Source organism: Ovis canadensis, chromosome 15 (genome assembly GCF_042477335.2).
Source record: "Ovis canadensis isolate MfBH-ARS-UI-01 breed Bighorn chromosome 15, ARS-UI_OviCan_v2, whole genome shotgun sequence".
NCBI classification, from domain to species: Eukaryota; Metazoa; Chordata; class Mammalia; order Artiodactyla; family Bovidae; genus Ovis; species Ovis canadensis.
Genome location: NC_091259.1, coordinates 70,411,696 through 70,429,933, shown reverse-complemented (window position 1 = coordinate 70,429,933; position 18,238 = coordinate 70,411,696). Strand labels below are relative to the sequence as shown.

General features: G+C 36.0%; 1 protein-coding gene across 1 annotated transcript in view; it reads left to right on the top strand.

Moving 5' to 3' along the window:
* CCDC73 (coiled-coil domain containing 73) overlaps positions 1 to 18,238 on the top strand; it is a 187,229-nt gene that overhangs the window by 132,498 nt on the left and 36,493 nt on the right. The window contains exons 11-13 of the mRNA XM_069554681.1: positions 14,350 to 14,478; positions 15,414 to 15,473; positions 16,932 to 17,015. Of these exons, the coding sequence (XP_069410782.1) occupies positions 14,350 to 14,478; positions 15,414 to 15,473; positions 16,932 to 17,015 (273 nt within the window). The remainder of the gene's footprint in view (positions 1 to 14,349; positions 14,479 to 15,413; positions 15,474 to 16,931; positions 17,016 to 18,238) is intronic.

Below are 18,238 nucleotides of genomic sequence, written 5' to 3'. Positions count from 1 at the left end.
TTACACTGGAGGTAAAGTGGTGGGGAAGGGAAGAGATTAATAGTTCAGGCAAAGGAACGGCAAAAGACTTGATAAGGGTGAGTTTAGTATATTTAAGGAACTAGAAAAAGTCTCGTATGGCTGGAGCACTTTGAGTGAAGGAGTGTATTGGATATTTATTGGTTGCTTACTGAGCATCAATATCCCCTTTGTCCTTCCTAAACTTACACAGATTCTTGTTTTGATGCCTCCAACTTGAGAGAGGAACCCTAAATTGGCAGAAAGCCATAAATATATTTCATTACTCTAGCCACAATCATTGGTTCAGGAATAGATAAATGACCTTAGCCAGTGGTTATAAACCAGGAAGAATGTAACCCCTACTGGGGCCAGCAGTCGTACAATCATGAGAAGCTGAAAAGGAGCAACCTGAAGATATGGATGCCAGATTTCTGTGATGTAAAGAAACTTTTTCTTTGATGACATTTATGAGTTCCTGAATGGATCAACCCTATATTTGCCCTGCCTCTAGACTTTTAGTTTTGTGAGCCAATGAATCCCTGTTATTTTTTTAAACCAGTTTCATTAGGACTAGTTTAATTTTCCATTATTTGCAACTAAAAATATCTCCTCTGATACAAGGGGAGAATGGTATGAGAGGAAACAGAAGTTAGGCAAGGCCTTTTTCTTTTTACTGAGCATAACCTCTTATTTCCTTCTCCTAATCTTTTCAAAGCCCTAAATGGAAGAAAACCACTTTGGACCACCTCCTTATCCCTGAGAGAATTAAGTACCTGTTTTTACTGACACTCAGAAAATCCTTTGGTGCAATCACTAAGTGACATTTAAATGTCTGTGATTTTCTGAAGTTTGAATATGATATACCTGGGTTTAGTTTTTTGGTCACATTTTCTTCTTGGTGTTCTCTGAGTTTCTTGCATTGTGGTTTGGTGTGTGACATTAATTTGGGGAAAGTCAATCATCAGTGTTTCAAATATTGCTTCTTTTCCTTCTTTTCTTCTTCTGGTATTCCCATTATGCATGTGTTATCATTTGCCTGTGTGACCCTCAACTGATGGATGTTCTCTTATGCCTTTTTCAGTCTTTTTATTTTTATTTTTCAGCTTGGGGATTTCTGTTGCCATATCCTCAAGCTGAGAGGTTATTTACTCAGCCATGTCCAATCTACTATTGAGACCAACAAAGGCATTCTTCATTTCTATTGCAGTGTTTTTGATCTGAAGCACTTCTTTTTGATTCTTGTTTAGAATTTACATCCTCTCTTTACATTATCCATCTATTTTCTCATGTTTTATCTGTTTTTTTCTATTGAAGTGTTTAGTATATTAATCATAGTTTTTAAAAAATTCCAAGTCTAATAGATTTAAATTCCTGCAGTATCTGACTCTGGATCTGAAGCTTGTTTAGTCTCTTCAAACTTTGTTTTTTGCCTTTACTAAAAGGCATGTCTTCTTTGTTGGAAGACAGACATGATATACTGGGTGAAAGGAATTGCAGTTAATAGGCCTGTAGTAATATAAAGGTGGGAGACAGGTGTCTTATGATTAGATGGCCCTGTTGCCCTTGGATTGTGAATTTCACCAGTGCTTCTCAGTCCCTGCCCACCCACCTCATATTGTACAGGATGGTTGGAGAGTTGGATATTACTCTTCCCTCAGGTAGTTTATATTCAGGTCAAATAGTTTCTCATAAAGGCAGGACTTGTTGATAAGAACAGAATGAGTTGGTGTGTTTCAGAATGGTTCCTTTTCCTCCTGCTTCTAGCAGGATGAGTTTTTCACTGATATTCACTGTGACAGGACCTTGAGATAAAATGTCCCAAAAGTTTGAGGGCCCCTATGAGTGTGTCCTGCTGAATTTTTTAACTCCCAGAATTGTCTACTCTAAGCCTCCAGGAATTAGTCAATTACAGTTCAGTTTTTCCTACCTTGGCGTTGGTGCCTGTGAAGGTTTCTGTTTATGATTTTCTATAATCACCTGTCCGTTCCTCCGATTTTTGAGGCAGCAGTTTGTCTTATGACCTCATTTCGTTAGCAGATGTAAGAGGAATTGTTGATTTTAAGTTTGCTCAGCTTTTTACGTGTGGTAGAATCAAATGGAAACTTGTAACTAAGCTTCTTACATGCTGGAGAGAAACTGGAAAACTTTTAAACTGTAATTTTACCAAAATTAAAAATATAAAGATAATTTTTTTTGTAGAGACACAGGCTTAAGTTTTGAGAATGTTTGTGCTACCAGATGAATGACATATACTTTAGTGCATAATTCAAGAAATCAGGAAATTTTACTGCTTTATCTTTTAGTATCATTTCAAAGAAAGCAGGACCGCTTGGCCTAAAGATTAATGTGACTTCTAAATGCTAAGCTAATATTACAAAGACCATTAATATTTGTAACACTATTGTATCTAGTCTTGTTCTTATATATAAAAAAAGTGAAAGTGTTAGTCTCTCAGTCGTGTCTGATTCTTTGCCATCCCATGGATTGTAGCCTGCCAGGCTCCTCTTCCATGGAATTCTCCAGGCAAGACTACTGGAGTGGGTAGCCATTCCCTTCTCCAGAAGATCTTCCTGACTTGATTGTATAACTGCCCATAAATTGGTTTCATATTCCCTGGACTTTTATCCGGGGACCAGAAGTAAGATCATAGGAGTAGCCCAGTACAGAATGTTAGAATGGTAATAAGCATGTGTCTCTAGCCCTTAAAAGTCTTCTGTCTATCCAACAAACTACCTAAGAAGACAATTTATATGTAAAGAATATTTCTTTTCAGTCACATTTAAGACTACTAAAGATGGCTCTTTTAATATAGGGAGAAAAAGCTGTAATTTGAAAATTTTGTCTTGTCATTTCAAATCAGAATTGTTAAATGGACCGTTCATTTTTTTATATGCTAAAATACTCTGATTCTTTTTTTCCTTTTTTAAATTAATTTATTTTTTAATTGAAAGATAATTGCTTTACAGAATTTTGTTGTTTTCTGTCAAACCTCAGCATGAATCTGCCACAGCTATACATATATCCCCTCCCTTTTGAACCTTCCTCCCTGGGCCGTTCATTTTTATCAATACAAACTTTGAATGGCAATATAAACAATACTGACTGAATAGTTGTGAACAAACACATTTTTAGTGATATTGCTTTAGTTTATTTTTTTGTTTGACACTGTTACTGTTGTCCTAAATGATTAAATCATTAATTTGGTGATTATATTAAAAGAGTCATATGTGCCTCTATTCAATTAGTGTTTGTATTATATGAAAATATTATACCTCATAAAGTTCTCTACTAATTTATGTATTTTTCATTAAATAAGAACAAATATTTCATTGTAACGTTATTGTTATTTAGTCACTCAGTTGTGTCTGACTCTTTGTGACCCTATGGACTGTAGCCCACCAGGCTCCTCTGTCCGTGGGATTCTCCAGACAAGAGTACTGGAGTGGGTTGCCATTTCCTTCTAGACTGTTGTATTTCTAATGAATAGTTTAAGACCAACCTATAAAAGGAGTGGAGGTCTATGTAAATCCATGGAGAGTTTCCCGTGCTGGATTTATGTAAAAAGAGTAAAGAATGTCTGTATACATGAGTAGAATAGTGCTGCTCCTGAGCACACTTGCCCCCTTTTCCCAGATCTTGCCGCCTTGTTCAGGGCTGCCTAAGTATACTGATGTGTCATGTGACGGTGGCCTGTGTCACTGTAGAAAGCATTAAGTTGGTAATCATGATGCTAAATAGTTCTTGAAAGAGAGATTTGATAGAAAGGTAAAGTGGGAATGTTATTACCTTTGAGAGTTCCATATTCAAATAGCTGAAAGGATAAGAATTTATTAATGTATTTTAACAGATAGTTTTTAATATTTCAGACATCCTCAGTATAAGAATTTTGTGTTTCTTAGTGTAGTCTTGATTTTTAACTTTAATAAAACTTTTTTTTCTGTTTTTCTTCTTTAGAGGCTAATCAAGCCTAGTATTAAAAACATTTTTTTAGATTACTCATTTAAAACTTTTAATCATTAATTTTTCCAGAGTTAATTTTTATTTTTCTTTTATGCTGTAGTTTGATTTTGTCCAGGACAGTTATTGGTTTGTGATAAGGTGGAATTCTTTTTTTGTGTGTGGAGCAAAGTTAAACAGACCAAACTTAGTTGTTAGATAAAACTAAGTATTACAGTTCCGAATGCTGGGTTCACCATTATGGCAGTCATGAAGGATTCCTGATACTATCTGTGTGCTGCATTCATAACCTCTGCTGTTTGTCTGAGTAAACGTCAGAGCACTCAAGGAGATAGTGATATTTAACAGACTACCTCATACCAGAAGAGGAGGGGTAAAGGAGAAAAGGGCATGATATTTATGACTCTAGGAACTATAAGTTGTAATTTAATGAGATCAAAGCATGTGCTGTTTATTTGCTGCACTAACAGCTTTGAATAAAATGGGTAGAAAACAGACAATGTACTAAAAGTTCAGGACATTTAAAAGCTATAAGGGCTATAAAATCAAAAGCATATTTTTAGTGGAAAATCATTTCTTAAAGATTTCTGATTTTAATTTAATATGCTCTTAAGATTAAGTAATTATAAGAGAAAAACAAAGACATAAGAAATGATGAGTTTCTACTTTCGTCAGTTGCATACTGGATTTTTTTCTCCTTCCCTATCCCTTCCCACTTCCCTATTGTTTCATAATAATTATTATAAAAGAATTGATATATTTCAGAGTATCTTCTATAAAACTTCGCTGATTACAATAGTTAATGATTTCAGTTGTTGAAAAATGTAGAAAGACATAGAAGTTTGTTTCACTTTGTAACCTTGACAGAAGAAAACCTTCTGGAAAACCAACCAATTTAATTTCCAGAATTGTAAGATACTATATCTGAATATAAGTTTTAGCCATATATCTTAGTTTAATTATATTTTTGTCAATAAGGCTTTGTATGTTAGGAATGAGTCTAGAACAGAACATTAGTATAAACCAGCCATCTAATTAATTCTAAGTTGTTTACTTCATATAGGTATATCTTGCTCTAAGAAAACCCAATATAAAAAATTAAAGAAAAATGGTTGCAAGTTTTCTTTTAAAAATCATTTTAGTGCACAAAAAAGCAGCTTGAAAGCAAAGATTTAGACCATCATGTGTAAATTAAAATGTACATTATTTTAAACCTAATATCACTGTGTCTTTTAAAAAAGCAATTTAGCATATAAGACTTTTTTATTAATTGGGTGGTGTTTGACTAAATTCCAAGTAACAACACAAATATTAGTCAAATTTAGATTAAAATTTTGAGGTCTTCTAACAGATGCTTTCCCTTAGTCTCCAAAAGTTTTAAAAAGTTTAATTAATTGCTGAATTGACTGTCTTTATTTTTGTATTCTTTAGTACCCATAGTCAATTTAACTGTTAACTCATGTTTTTGAATATTTATCCAGGATGGATATATTAAAAGCAATAAATTCTTTTATTCAATAAGTTGGTTGAGTCAAAGACCATTTAGCTTATGAACTAGAATAATGTTTTTTTATATTGTCTTAATTGTTTTCTAGAATATACTTGGATCTGAATTTATAATGTAGAATTAACCCATATTAGTCTCACAAGTTTAGAATTGTTAATTAAGTCAGTTAAGGTTCTGGCCCCAAATATGCTGTTCTTCTAAAGTTAACATAATGCCAGTGACTCACCAACTACTAAGCTTTATTTTTTATTATTGGTAAGGAACTTGTAGTAATCTGTAGTAATCTGCTCACATTCAAATGAGGAGCATCTGTCTGTCACATGGTTGTCTACAGGGTTGTGGTTATTTCCTTGATTAGAATAAGCCATCTGGTTCAGTGATTAAACCCTTAGCAATATACTTTCCTGTATACTATATAATTAGCCCTATACTATACATACCACTTTCTATGCAGTTTTACAAGTTGGCTATGAACTACTATCGTGCCATTAACTACTATCTGTTTGGCTGACATTGACTGTTCTCACCAAGTATTTTATTTATTTTTTATTGCCATTTGCTTTATCCTGAATAAATCACCTTTGATTTCATCAAATCTTATTTTAGGCAAAGATGAGTCACATTTATTTCATATCATGTTCATCATTCTTTTCTTCTTATGTTCATTAAAAGTTTTTAGTACCTCTTAGATCCCTGAATGTATTAAGGTGCTATGGGATAAGTATGAAACATGGTACCTTTCCTCGAGGTAGTTCATTCCTACCACCATTAGGATTTCAGACCACTTTATTTTAAAAGTAGAGAAAATAATCATAGAACCCCTTGAATTCACCTTGGTGGTGGTTTAGTCTCTAAGTTGTGTCTGACTCTTGGGACCCCAAGCACTGTAACCTGCCAAGCTCCTCTGTCCATGGGATTTCCTGGGCAAGAATACTGGAGTGGGTTTCCATTTCCTTCTCCAGGGGATCTTCCCAACCCAGGGATCGAACCTGTGTCTCTTATGTCTCCTGCATTGGCAGGCAGATTCTTTACCACTGAGCCACCTGGGAAGCCCCTTATAACAAATATAAAATAATATATGGAAAGACACTTCAGAAAGTTTATCATGCTGTAGAAGTTTATGGGATTATTGTTACATGCAAGTGAAATTAGGTTAAAATTAAGGCAAATTTTGATGGATTTGGTTTTTCTGCACCAAAACTATAAAGGGTTATTTGTGTTGACTTTCAAGACAACTGAAACATAGCCTCATCTGATAAACTTTTTTCTGGATAGGAAAGTGTGAAATTTCTTCCAACTTATTAATTGCTTTTTCTCCCTTCATGCTTGAATTATATTCTGTTTCTTCAATGACTAATTCTCTTCTTCATATCTTCTATTTGTCTTCTTCATATCATGTCTAAATTTCATGGAATCATAGAGATCATTTGATTTATTGGTTTTTAATCTTTCTTTGAATTGTAGAACCTTCCATTAAAGATTTGGAGGCTCAGTATTAAAACAAAGTAGAACTATTTGTGCTTGAAGGGAGAATTGAAAGAACACTGGAGCCATGCATGTTGACTCTTTCTTCTCTATCAGCAGCTATGGGGGGGAGGGGCATGAAACCTCTAGGACTTCTTGGAGCACAATTTAAAAACCACTAACTGGATCCAACAGTTATGTGAATTACTCAATTACAAATAGCATGTAAAAAAGTGTCTCTGTTTATCCTCACTTTGTACCATATACTGTTTGTAGTCAATAATATTCTAAACAACCTATAAATTTTATAATGTTAGTTAGTTGAAATTCTTCACGTAGTAGATGTTGTGATAATTCCTCAATGTCCAGTGTGTCTCATATGATCAGTCTGTCTTTAAGCTAATTAATATCATCTGTAATCTTCCTGCCAGTATTTGGTTCAGGAATGAGCATGTGATCTAATTCTGGCCTGGGGGAGGTGGTTCAAAGGAAAAACATCCTTACTCTTTAGCAGGTGCTCCACGAAGAGACTATGCAATGAGTTGCTATGCAATTCCTAAATTACCTCTTGCTACAGAATAAATTTTCTTATCATTTAATGGTTTAAGTATGGTTTTCTGATAGGTATAACCCAAGCATCCTGATACTAATTCATGTTTTTCATTAGAAAATATTGTATTTTATACAAAATGAAATTTAAAATACAAAATCTATTGATTTTAATTATTTGTGATACATTAAGGGTCTTTGGGCACAAATAAATTCTTCTGGCTCCCTAATTGTCCTATTTTTCTCCCCAGTTCATCCAAAGCTCTGTCATAACATCTTTCTTTTTTTCAATTAGCTCATCCTCCTTAATCCAATCATTCACTTTATGTGGATGACTTCATATCTATATTTCCAGCCCACATTTCTTTTAATCTACAGTTCTGTATTTTCTGCTGCCTGCAGGTCATCTCCTTTTATGACTTACTGTAGTTTCAGGGTCACCCAGCCTTTGATTCTTCATTCTTCCCATCCTTCCTCCTCTGACCCTGCGCCCCCCCCCCCCCACTAAAAAAAATTCATACAACTCTCCTTTCAAAGGAAGCCATCTTGCTGCCTATAAAGGTAACTCATCACTGATACATTGAAACTATGTTTTTAGGGAATTTATCATCAGTTCAGTTCAGTTCAGTTGCTCAGTCGTGTCCGACTCTTTGTGACCCCATGAATTGCAGCACGCCAGGCCTCCCTGTCCATCACCATCTCCAGGAGTTCACTCAGACTCACCTCCATCAAGTCAGTGATGCCATCCAGCCATCTCATCCTGGGTCGTCCCCTTCTCCTCCTGCCCCCAATCTCTCCCAGCATTAGAGTCTTTTCCAATGAGTCAACTCTTCGCATGAGGTGTCCAAAGTACTGGAGCTTCAGCTTTAGCATCATTCCTTCCAAAGAAATCCCAGGACCAATCTCCTTCAGAATGGACTGGTTGGATCTCCTTGCAGTCCAAGAGACCCTCAAGAGTCTTCTCCAACACCACAGTTCAAACGCATCAATTCTTTAGCGCTCAGCCTTCTTCACAGTCCAACTCTCACATCCATACATGACTACTGGTAAAACCATAGCCTTGACTAGACGGACCTTAGTCGGCAAAGTAATGTCTCTGCTTTGGAATATACTATCTAGGTTGGTCATAACTTTTCTTCCAAGGAGTAAGCGTCTTTTAATTTCATGGCTGCAGTCACCATCTGCAGTGATTTTGGAGCCCCAAAAATAAAGTCTGACACTGTTTCTACTGTTTCCCCATCTATTTCCCATGAAGTGATGGGACCAGATGCCATGATCTTCGTTTTCTGAATGTTGAGCTTTAAGCCAACTTTTTCACTCTCCTCTATCACTTTCATCAAGAGGCTTTTTAGCTCCTCTTCATTTTCTGCCCTAAGGGTGGTGTCATCTGCATATCTGAGGTTATTGATATTTCTCCCGGCTATGACCTTTTATAATTTGAAAAATAATGAATTAATTTTCTTTTAGAATGGTAACATCCTATGACTTTAGTGATTTGTGCCTTTTGGCTTTCTTGAGTCAGTCTCTTAAGAAAGTTCAAAATTGATGCTTGTGAACTATGGTATTGGAGAAGACACTTGAGAGTCCCCTGGATTACAGGGTGATCAAACCAGTCAATCCTAAAGGAAATCAGTCCTGAATATTCATTGGAAGAACTGATGCTGAAGATGAGATTCTAATACTTTGGCCATCTGATGTGAAGAACAGACTCATCTGAAAAGACCCTGACGCTGGGAAAGATTGAAGGTGGGGGGAGAAGGGGACAACAGAGCATGAGATGGCTGGATGGCATCACCTACTCCATGGACATGAGTTTGAGTGAGCTCTGGGAATTGGTGATGGACAGGGAGGCCTGGCGTGCTGCAGTCCATGGGGTCGCAAAGAGTTGGACAGAACTGAGCGACTGAACTGAACTGAAGAGTCAGTCTCAGAATATCATCCATCTCTTCCTTATCTTTAATAGATTTTTCATGTTTCATCAGTGAAGCACCTTTTTCATTTTCTTTTCATTTTCATGCTTCGCTTTTTCACATTTCATCGTTTGCTATTCTCGGTTCATTTAGACAGTTTGAAGTAATCTTTTTCCTTCATTTCCTCTCTCTGTTTGATTGTATCTTCCTTCAGAATGTCTCATATTTTCATTATGCATTTTCTAGTAGTATAGACAGTCATCATCTCATTCCTGGATTAATAAAATACCTCTTAGTGTTCTTTCCTTCAGTTTTTGTTCACTCTTTCTGCCAGACTAATTTACTAAGTTATTCTTTTAATACATTGCCTGTATATGCCTGACACATCTACTTAGCACATTTGGAAAGAGTTTTAAATTGAATAGTTCTCCTTTGTCTTTCAAATCAAGTCCCAAATTTTTTCCAGCCTATTGAGATACAATTGACATACAGCATTATTTAAACTTATGGTATACAATGTGTTGATTTAGTCTTAAACTTCTTAAAATTAGCTTTCCAGAACTTCCATGATCTGGTCCCAACATTGTTTCCTACTACTTCCTAATAAGCATCTTCATTCTTTGTAATCTAAAAATCTTTGTTGCCATTATCATAATTCTTAATTTTCCCTGTCTTTTTGCCTTTTTCTTCTTCATGTTCCCTACAGCAACTTGAAGTGCCTTCTTTCAGTTTACTTGTATTAAACGGGATTGAGTCAGGAAACATGGCACACTGGAATGGGAAATTGAGAGAAGTCTGATGGAAGATCCATTTACAAAATTGTAGGTGGGGTTAAGGGAAGCCCACAAGGGACAGAAGCAGTTGGGGAATGATTACACCACCTAGACCTGGTGGTTACAAGGGAGGGAAGCAGATCCTGGAACCTGGAGAGAGCTATAGGTAAAGCTGTTGAAGAAAGCTGCAAATCAGAAGCTGTGGCCTTTGGTAAAGGTACAGAGCTGTTGCCAGTTTGTGGTCATGTAGGGAGGGAGCTGGGAAGAATACCTCAATCACTGTCTTCCTAGCATACTGATTACTGGTGCCTCCCAGAGTTTGAACCCAACAAAGGCAGAGGGAAGGGAACTTGCTTGCAGTATCCACAGATGCCAGCCGCACAGGTCATAAAGAGTGGGAAATGAATCAGCAGGCACAAATGCAGGATATCCAATATACTGCTTACTCTTCTAGGCTCACCAGCTTCATTTAAACTTCTTTCCTTATTCAGTACATGCTGATTGTTCTCTTAGTGCATGATTTTGTCTGCCTGCTTTTTGGAAATAGGAGAATAAAGCCCTGTCTCTTGACCCATGTGGTTAATTTAGCAGTCATTTTATGCAGTATACATATCTAAAGGGGAAATGTGAACTGAGAACAATGAATTTTTTCTCCTGGATTTTGGGCTAAACCCAAAGAGGTTTAATCAGGTGAGTTTCTGTCTAGGTGGCTTAGGCGGTAACTTATAGAATTCTGGAGGTATTGAGAGCCCAGTTTTCTGCTACTCCTTTTTCAGCTTCCTTGATACCATACTCTCTTGGTTTCACTCCTCCCACAGTTGACTTCAGGTTTCTATATTAGCAGCTTATTTAATCCATGAACTTTGGACTTTTTTAGAACTCAGTCATTTGTCATCTCTCCTCTTACTAAAAGTGAAGTGATTGCACCTGTTTCAACTAGCTTTACATACTATTCAAAAACTGATACATGAGAAATGTGTTTATTTTAGAAAAAAAGAGAAAATACTTAAAAAACAAAATGAAGAAAATAAAAATTTCCTATAATTTCATCACCCTAATGAGCCAATTTCAGTTTTTAAAAATTGAAATGTACTAATCAAGATTTTTAAATGTAAGATGATTTTTTTCAGCAAAGAAATTTGGATGTTGTTCATCTCAGACTTGGAAAACCATCGACAGCCAGGGAATGTATATCCAGAACCATAGCATGAAACCAGCTTCCACCACTAAGCTGTTTTACACTGCTTATACCATCACTGTTGACCATAGTGGATACTGCTACTGCTACAGGAGTATCACTGTTGTTCATGGAGGCTTGACATGACTAGCATGGCTTCTGCTATCTACCAACTAGTTCCTGATCCAATATCCAAGATAGGTGTTGCTGATTAGCAGCACCTGATCTCATGTTTCTGAAGCTAGTATCTGGCATTTCTGGCTTCTCTTGGGGGCTTTCAAAGCTCAAAGGGAGTTCAGTCACTCAGCTGTGTCCAACTCTTTGTGACCCCATGGACTGTAGCACACCAGGCTTCCCTGTCCATCACCAACTCCTGGAGCTTGCTTAAACTCATGTCCATTGAGTTGGTGATGCCATCCAACCATCTCATTCTCTGTCATCCCCTTCTCCTCCTGCCATCAATCTTTCCTACCATCAGGGTCTTTTCTAATGAGTCAGTTCTTTGCATCAGATGCCAAAGTGCTGGAGCTTCAGCATTAGTCCTTCTAATGAATATTCAGGGTTGATTTCTTTTAGGATTGACTGGTTTGATCTCCTTGCAGTCCAAGGGACTCTCAAGAGTCTTCTCCAACACCATAGATCAAAAGCATCAGTTCTGTGCTCAGCTTTCTTTATAGTCCAACTCTTACATCCATACATGATTACTGGAAAAACCATAGCTTTGAGTAGACCTTTGTTGGCAAAGTAATGCCTCTGCTTTATAATATGCTGTCTAGGTTTGTCACGGCTTTTCTTCCAAGGAGCAAGCATCTTTTAATTTTATGGCTGCTGTCACCATCCGCAGTGATTTTGGAGCCCAAGAAAATAAAGTCTGTCACTGTTTCCGTTGTTTCCCCATCTATGTGCCATGAAGTGATGGGACCAGATACCATGATCTTAGTTTTTTGAATGCTGAGTTTTAAGCCAACTTTTTCACTCTCCTCTCTCACTTTCATCAAGAGATTCTTTGGTTTCTCTTCACTTTCTGCCATAAGGGTTGTGTCATCTGCATATCTGAGGTTATTGATATTTCTCCTGGTAATCTTGATTCCAGCTTGTGTTTCATCCAGCCCAGCATTTCATATGATGTACTCTGCATAGAACTTAAATAATCAGGGTGACAGTATACAGCCTTGACATACTCCTTTCCCAATTTGGAACGAGTTCATTGTTCCATGTCTGGTTTTAACTGTTGCTTCTTGACCTGCATACAGGTTTCTCAGGAGGCAGGTCAGGTGGTTTGGTATTCCCATCTCTTTCAGAATTTTCCAGTTTGTTGTGATTCACACAGTCAAAGGCTTTAGTGTAGTCAATGAAGCAGGAGTTGATGTTTTTCTGGAATTCTCTTGTTTTTCTATGATCCAACAGATGTTGGCAATTTGATCTCTGGTTATGATGCTGTGTAATCAAGAAAATCAGATCCTTGAACAAAACAGCAGTACTATAGAATACATACCCCCTCAGAAGTTGGTATTTCTGGATTTAAATGTATTCAGATGTGTCTGTTAAACTCGATGAACATGTAACTGCACAATGTAGACTTCTTTTACATCCCCATAAATTCTGTCCTCTGTAATGATGCCAGAGTTATTTTTCTAAAAGGCACATCTTGTTATGTCATTCTCTTAACCAAAATCCTCCAGTGGTTAATTCCTCATTGTCTGTAAGATAAAATTAGAACTCTTTAGCTTGGCCTAAAAATCTTTTGATACTTGAATTTTGCCAAATTTCTAGTCAAAACTTGCTGTTCAGATACTAATTCATGTCCGACTTCTTGCTATCCCATGGACTATAGCTCACCAGTTTCCCTTGTCCTTCACTATTTCCCAGAGTTTGCTCAAATTCATGTCCATTGAGTTGGTGATGCTATCTAACCATCTCATCCTCTCTTGCCCCCTTTTCCTCTTGCCCTCAATCTTTCCCAGCATCAGGGTCTTTTCCAGTGAATCAGCTCTTTGCATCATATGGCCAAAGTATTGGAGCATCAGCATCAGTCTTTCCACTGAATATTTAGTGTTGATTTCCTTTAGAATTGAGTGATTTGATCTCCTTGCTGTCCAAGGGACTCTTCTCCAGCACCACAATTCAGAAGCATTAATTCTTCAGCACTCCATCTTCTTTATGGTCCAGCTCTCACATACATGACTACTGGAAAAAAACCCATTGTTTTGACTATACGGACCTTTGTCGGCAAAGTAATGTTTCTGCTTTTTAATACACTGTGTAGGTTTGTCAAAGCTTTCTTTCCAAGGAGCAAGTGTCTTAAATTCCTCCCTCTTACCCATGACATACTAGTTCTGGTCATATCATATTAGTTCTGTTTCCTTGAAAAATACCATGCCCTTTCATGTTTCTGTACTTTTCTGAATGTTTTTGCCTGGAATATCTACTCATTTTTTGTCCTCTTCAAGAATTTATCTTCATAGACTCAGTTTAAATACCACTGTCCTGTGTAATGCCTTCTTGATGCCCTCATCCGAACTGTTTCATCCTTTAAACTTCTGTACTTTCCCAAACTTTTCCTGTTAAAACACTCATCGCATTATATTATAATTATTTCTTAAATAAATTTTTCTTATTAGCTGCTAATAACTTGGGAATTGATAATCTTTTATCTTAGGAGATTTTTGTTGAATAAGTCATCAGGGAAAACACCCTACTTCTGTTTGATTAGTTCATTTAGTTAGTGTATTCTTTTTAAGAACAAAGATCATGCATTCTAGCTTTGTGTCATTGTGTTTGCCTATTCTGTAACCACAGACAGCATTACCACGTTGGCTAATTATCTTGCAAGGAAAGTAGGGAAAATAGACCTTAATGGGCCAGTCTTAGTCACTCAATCGTGTCCGACTCTTTGCAGCCCCATGGACTGTAGTAGAATAGGTTTAAAATGAACTTTAAATTGTCGGAAAAGTGCCTTGCTTTAATGAAATATCTATACTGAATTCTCTGTTTGATGTTTTTTATGTTAAGGAACTTAAAAAAGTAACCTCAGACTTGATAAAGACCAAAGTCACATGTCAACAACAGAAGATGGGAGCAGAAAACAATTTAACAATTAAAGAACAAAAATTTCAAGAACTTGAAGAAAGACTCAAAAAGGTATTTATTTAAATATATCCTGTTTATAAAATTAAAAATTTTGTAAAATTTATGAGATTATGTAAACAATTGAATAAGAGGAGTATAATACAAAATTTTTCCTTCTTCGTAAAGTTAATATACATAGTAAAGAAAGATGTCATGAATTTTTGAAAAATTGCTAGATACCTTTTGGCATTATCAACAAAATTTATCTATAACCACTTTATTTTCACTTTACTATGGTATCAGGTAATTAGGGCTTCCCTTGTGGCTCAGCTGGTAAAGAATCCGCCTGCAATTTGGGAGAACTGGGTTCAATCTCTGGGTTAGGAAGGTCCCCTCGAGAAGGGAAAGGCTACCCATTCACGTATTTTGGCCAGAGAATTCCATGGATTGGATAGTCCATGAGGTCTCAAAGAGTCGGATACGACTGAGCGACTTTCACTTTACAATTCCTTTTAGAGGTGATACTCCCTGGTGGCTCAGCAGTAGAGTCTGCCTGCAATGTGGGAGACCCAGATTTAATCCCTGGGTCAAGAAGATCCCCTGGAGAAGGAAATGGCAACCCACTCCAGTATTCTTGCCTGGAAAATCCCTTGGATAGAGGAGCCTGGAGGGTTACAGTCCATGGGGTCGCAAAAAGTTGGACATGACTGAGTGACTTCACTTTCACTTTCAGGTAATCGTCTGGCATAATGATATCTTCAGGAAACCTTTTGGAGATGAGAAATTTTGTTGTCTTCAATATTATCACTACTTATAAGTTTACACCAGCCTGTATTGAATATCTAACACCATCTTCAATTCACTAGAATCATTAATTCAACAGTAGACAAACATTGCTACTCTGGAGTAAAAATAGGTCATGATACTCCTGAATTTGTTAAGTCCTGAATTGAATACATAATTTGCTGAATTTTGTATCTTAACTTTAAAATTATTCAAATTTTTAGGAATTGGAATTAAATAAGAAGATCAATGAAGAGATTACCTGTATTCAAGAAGAAAAACAGGCAAGCAACCTAAGATATTTTGGAAGTCAGTAAATATTCTGAAAACCAAATACAGTGTGGAAAATAAACAACAAATGGAATCATGCCTAGGTCAATTCCTAGCACTCAGTAAACACTCAGTTGGTGTATATTGAATGGATTACATATGTACCTCTTAAACCAAGTCTAACCTGTATTCACATTAAAAAATAAATCAGGGACTTCCTTGATGTTCCAGTGGTTAAGACTCCATGCTTCTAATGCAAAGGGTAAAGGTTTGATCACTGTTTGGGAACCTAAGATCCTACATGCTGTAAAGTAGCCCAAAAAAAAAAAAAAAAAATCAAAGGCGAAATGAGGAGATGGTCATCTAAAGGTACAAACTTCCAGTTGTAAAATGAGTTAGTTCTAGGTATGTAATGTGCAGCATGATGTCATATTTGAAAGTTGCTAAGAGAGTGGAGTTTTTTTTTAAATGAGACTTTGAAGACATTATTTTAAAAATATTTATTTAGTTGAGGTCTAGTTGATTTACAACGTTATATTAGTTTTAACTATGCAACAGTGATTAAAAATTTTTATAGATTATGCTACATTTAAAGTTATTATAAAATATTGACTGTATTCCTTGTGCTGTACAATATATCCTTGTAGCTTATTTATTTTTTACAGAGAGTAGATCTTAAATGTTCTCCCACATACAAAAAAGTTGGTGATTATGTGTGGTAATAGAGATGTTAACCTTATTTTGATAATTATATCACAATAAATATGTGTATCAAATCGTATTTTGTACTTTAAGCTTACACATATGTCAATTATATCTCAATAAAGCTGGAAAAAGATTACACTAAAATAATTCACAAATAAAGTATATAAATATAAATCACTGTTTCCCTTAGTTTAGACTACTGGTACTCTAGCAGATAATTATTGAAATGTATTTATGCTTATAGCATGCTTTAATAGGACATTATATTCTCATTTGAATTTGATATTTATAATTATTCTATTCTTAAAAAAAGATATACAAATAAAATTTCTCCTGTTTCTTTTTTTTTCTCTTCTGATTTTTCTCTATTTGATCCTGAATGCATACCAGGCCATTCTCGCCCATTAGCACTATGCCATTTTAGTAGCAATATATTTACTATTTGAGGAGAAAGCCAACAATAGTTTTGTTTTGAATACTTTACATTTTTCAGTAGTGTCTCAGAATCCATGGCCCATTTCAAAAACTTTGTTAATTATTTGAGGAACTCTTAGAAATAGTACTTTGTAAGAGCTCATATAATACAAATTGCATTAAATAATGCATTAAATGTGCCATTAGTTTATTTCAGTATATTGTTTATTATGGCATTGAAATTAAACTGGAATAAGAAACTAGAAAATATATTTTAAGAATGTGAGTTTAGAAACATACCTACTGCCTTAAAACTTTTTCAATTAATATATCATATTTATACTTTTTTAAAGGGTATCATCATTTCTTTCCAACAATTGCAGCAGTTACTTCAGCAACAGACTCAAGCTAATACTGAAACCGAAGAAAAATTGAAGGTGATAAAAGAAAATAATTAGGATATATATGTATATAAAACATATCCTGATTTTATATATATATATATATGCATATTTTCATCTAATGAACTTTACCTGTTTAGTTGCTTTCATATGTCCAGCTTTACCTGAGATCATTTTTAATTTTAAGGGTAAAGTATTGACCTCCTTCATCAACTTGGTATCAGTGTTCAAAGAAATGAGCTTTTTTTTTTTTTAGCATTTAAGTCACTAGTTAAACGTTGTGTTTTATCAAGTAATTGATTTAATTTTGTAACAGATTGGGTATTTTTCTCTGTGTCTTAGGATTTTGGCCAAGATTCAAAACTGAAAATAAAAGCTGACAAATGATACCACGTTCTAGGAGAGGAATCAGTGAGCTTTCAGAAGTGGGGTGGGAGGCAGATCCCTTTTCACAACATGATAGAACTGGTCCTGTTGCCACAACAATCACCCCATCATCTTCCCAGTATGTATAAGAAAGTGATTGAGGAGGGGAAGAAGTTATGGAAGTGTTTTGGGAATGAGGATTAAGTGATACTTTTCTCTTACATCCCTAGTTGAGAGAGATGTCTTCCCCTCATGAATCAAAATGAAGGAGTCTATAGGAAAATCATGTAAAAATTGGGGTACAAGAAGGGGAGACTGCCATCTAAGTTTTTTAGATGGATGCTTGCGATGGTATTAAATCTAAAGGTTCACTGTGGTGTTGCCAGTAAATTGTGACAAATTCATTTTGTGGGAGAATTCGGTGTATATTTCTTGAAGTTTGGAAGTTGTGTACCAAGAACGTCTAGACTGATGCCCAGTTTTAGTCTAGAAAATTCAAGGAGTAAAGTTTTTGGAGGAATCTGTTCCAGGGGGACTTGAAGTGTGTATTATGCTTGTTCTAATGTGGTATGGCCCTAGAAGGGTCATAAGCAAGAACACGGTGGTTCCTTGGCTTCACATGAAGGAACGTAGTGGTTAGTGGAAGAGCAGAAACTGCCAAGTGATGGGATGTCCCACTCAAGAGGAGTTGGGGACATGTTCCACTGTGGTGGCCAGTGGAAGATATTTGTGCCCCTCTGAAGGGATTCTTGATAATGAAACATGAAGCTCAGCATTTCCCAAAAAAGTATATTCACCTCCCATGAAAAGACCACCATCAGCAGAGGCCTGGACCAGCTTCATGAGAATGTAACCAGTGCAGTTGCATAAGGCTGATAGCCAGAGGAGCCTCA